Here is a 796-nt window from a genome sequence, read left to right as displayed (position 1 = left end):
GGTGGTCGTCCCCCTACCAGCCCAGGGACCTACCCTCTCCCTGCAGGTGAAAAGTAGCTCTTCAGGATCACAGAAAGGCATCCCCAGGGGAGAAAGGCACAGAGGAATGGATTTTACGTATTTGTTTTTTAAAAACAAAAAAAGGTTTAAAAAGTCCTTCATTTCCAACCCTGCCTGGGGGTGTGAGTGGGGAATAGAACGAACTGAGAAGGGCACCCACCCTCCCCTGGGGAGAGTCCAACTCTTCCCTGGGAGCCTGCAGTGTGCAGGGCAGGTCAGTGGCCGGCCCTTGCCCTTCTTGCCCCACCTCCTCCATGGGCAGCTCACACTGCTGCCAGCAAGTTCCAGAGGCAAAGAAGTGTGGGAGCCGAGGCCGAAGGCTGCCTTCTTCACCTCAGCGGTCACTCCAGCTCTTCCGCCTTGGACGTTCTCTGGGCCCCACCACTGGGCTCTCAGGGTGAGTGGACAGGCAAGACCAGGAGGCGCAGCTTGGCCCAGCCCACTGGCAGCTTCCTTAATGCCGTCTGTGACACAGCAGGGCAGTTTGGGCGGGGGGCGTCAACAGTGAAGGAAAGGGCTGCAGAGACACCACGATAATCTGGAAAGGAAAATCTCCCGCTAACCTGCATCGCTTTTTGATCCTGCCTCTGCACCGGGGCAGCCCTTTTTCCTATTCCCCATCCCGAGGCTGAGTGGAGTCCAGAACAAAGCACTAAGTGGCTGTTTGTTACAAAACACCTGGAGATGCCAGGGGGGCTCTCGGCCCGTCAGTCAGTCCAGGCTCCCACACAGTCAC

The 796-nt window shown here is 57.5% G+C and overlaps 1 protein-coding gene across 1 annotated transcript in view; it reads right to left on the bottom strand.

Moving 5' to 3' along the window:
- Positions 1 to 327: 327 nt before the first annotated feature.
- LOC104983692 (melanoma-associated antigen B3-like) overlaps positions 328 to 796 on the bottom strand; it is a gene marked incomplete at both ends in the record, with an annotated part of 4,086 nt that continues 3,617 nt past the window's right edge. The window contains 1 exon segment of the mRNA XM_010833208.1: positions 328 to 524. Within this exon segment, the coding sequence (XP_010831510.1) occupies positions 328 to 524 (197 nt within the window).

This window comes from Bison bison, unplaced genomic scaffold (assembly GCF_000754665.1).
Source record: "Bison bison bison isolate TAMUID 2011002044 unplaced genomic scaffold, Bison_UMD1.0 scf7180017863206, whole genome shotgun sequence".
NCBI lineage: Eukaryota > Metazoa > Chordata > Mammalia > Artiodactyla > Bovidae > Bison > Bison bison.
The sequence above is the reverse complement of the archived record's forward strand: the minus strand, read 5'-3'. Positions and strand labels throughout refer to the sequence as shown.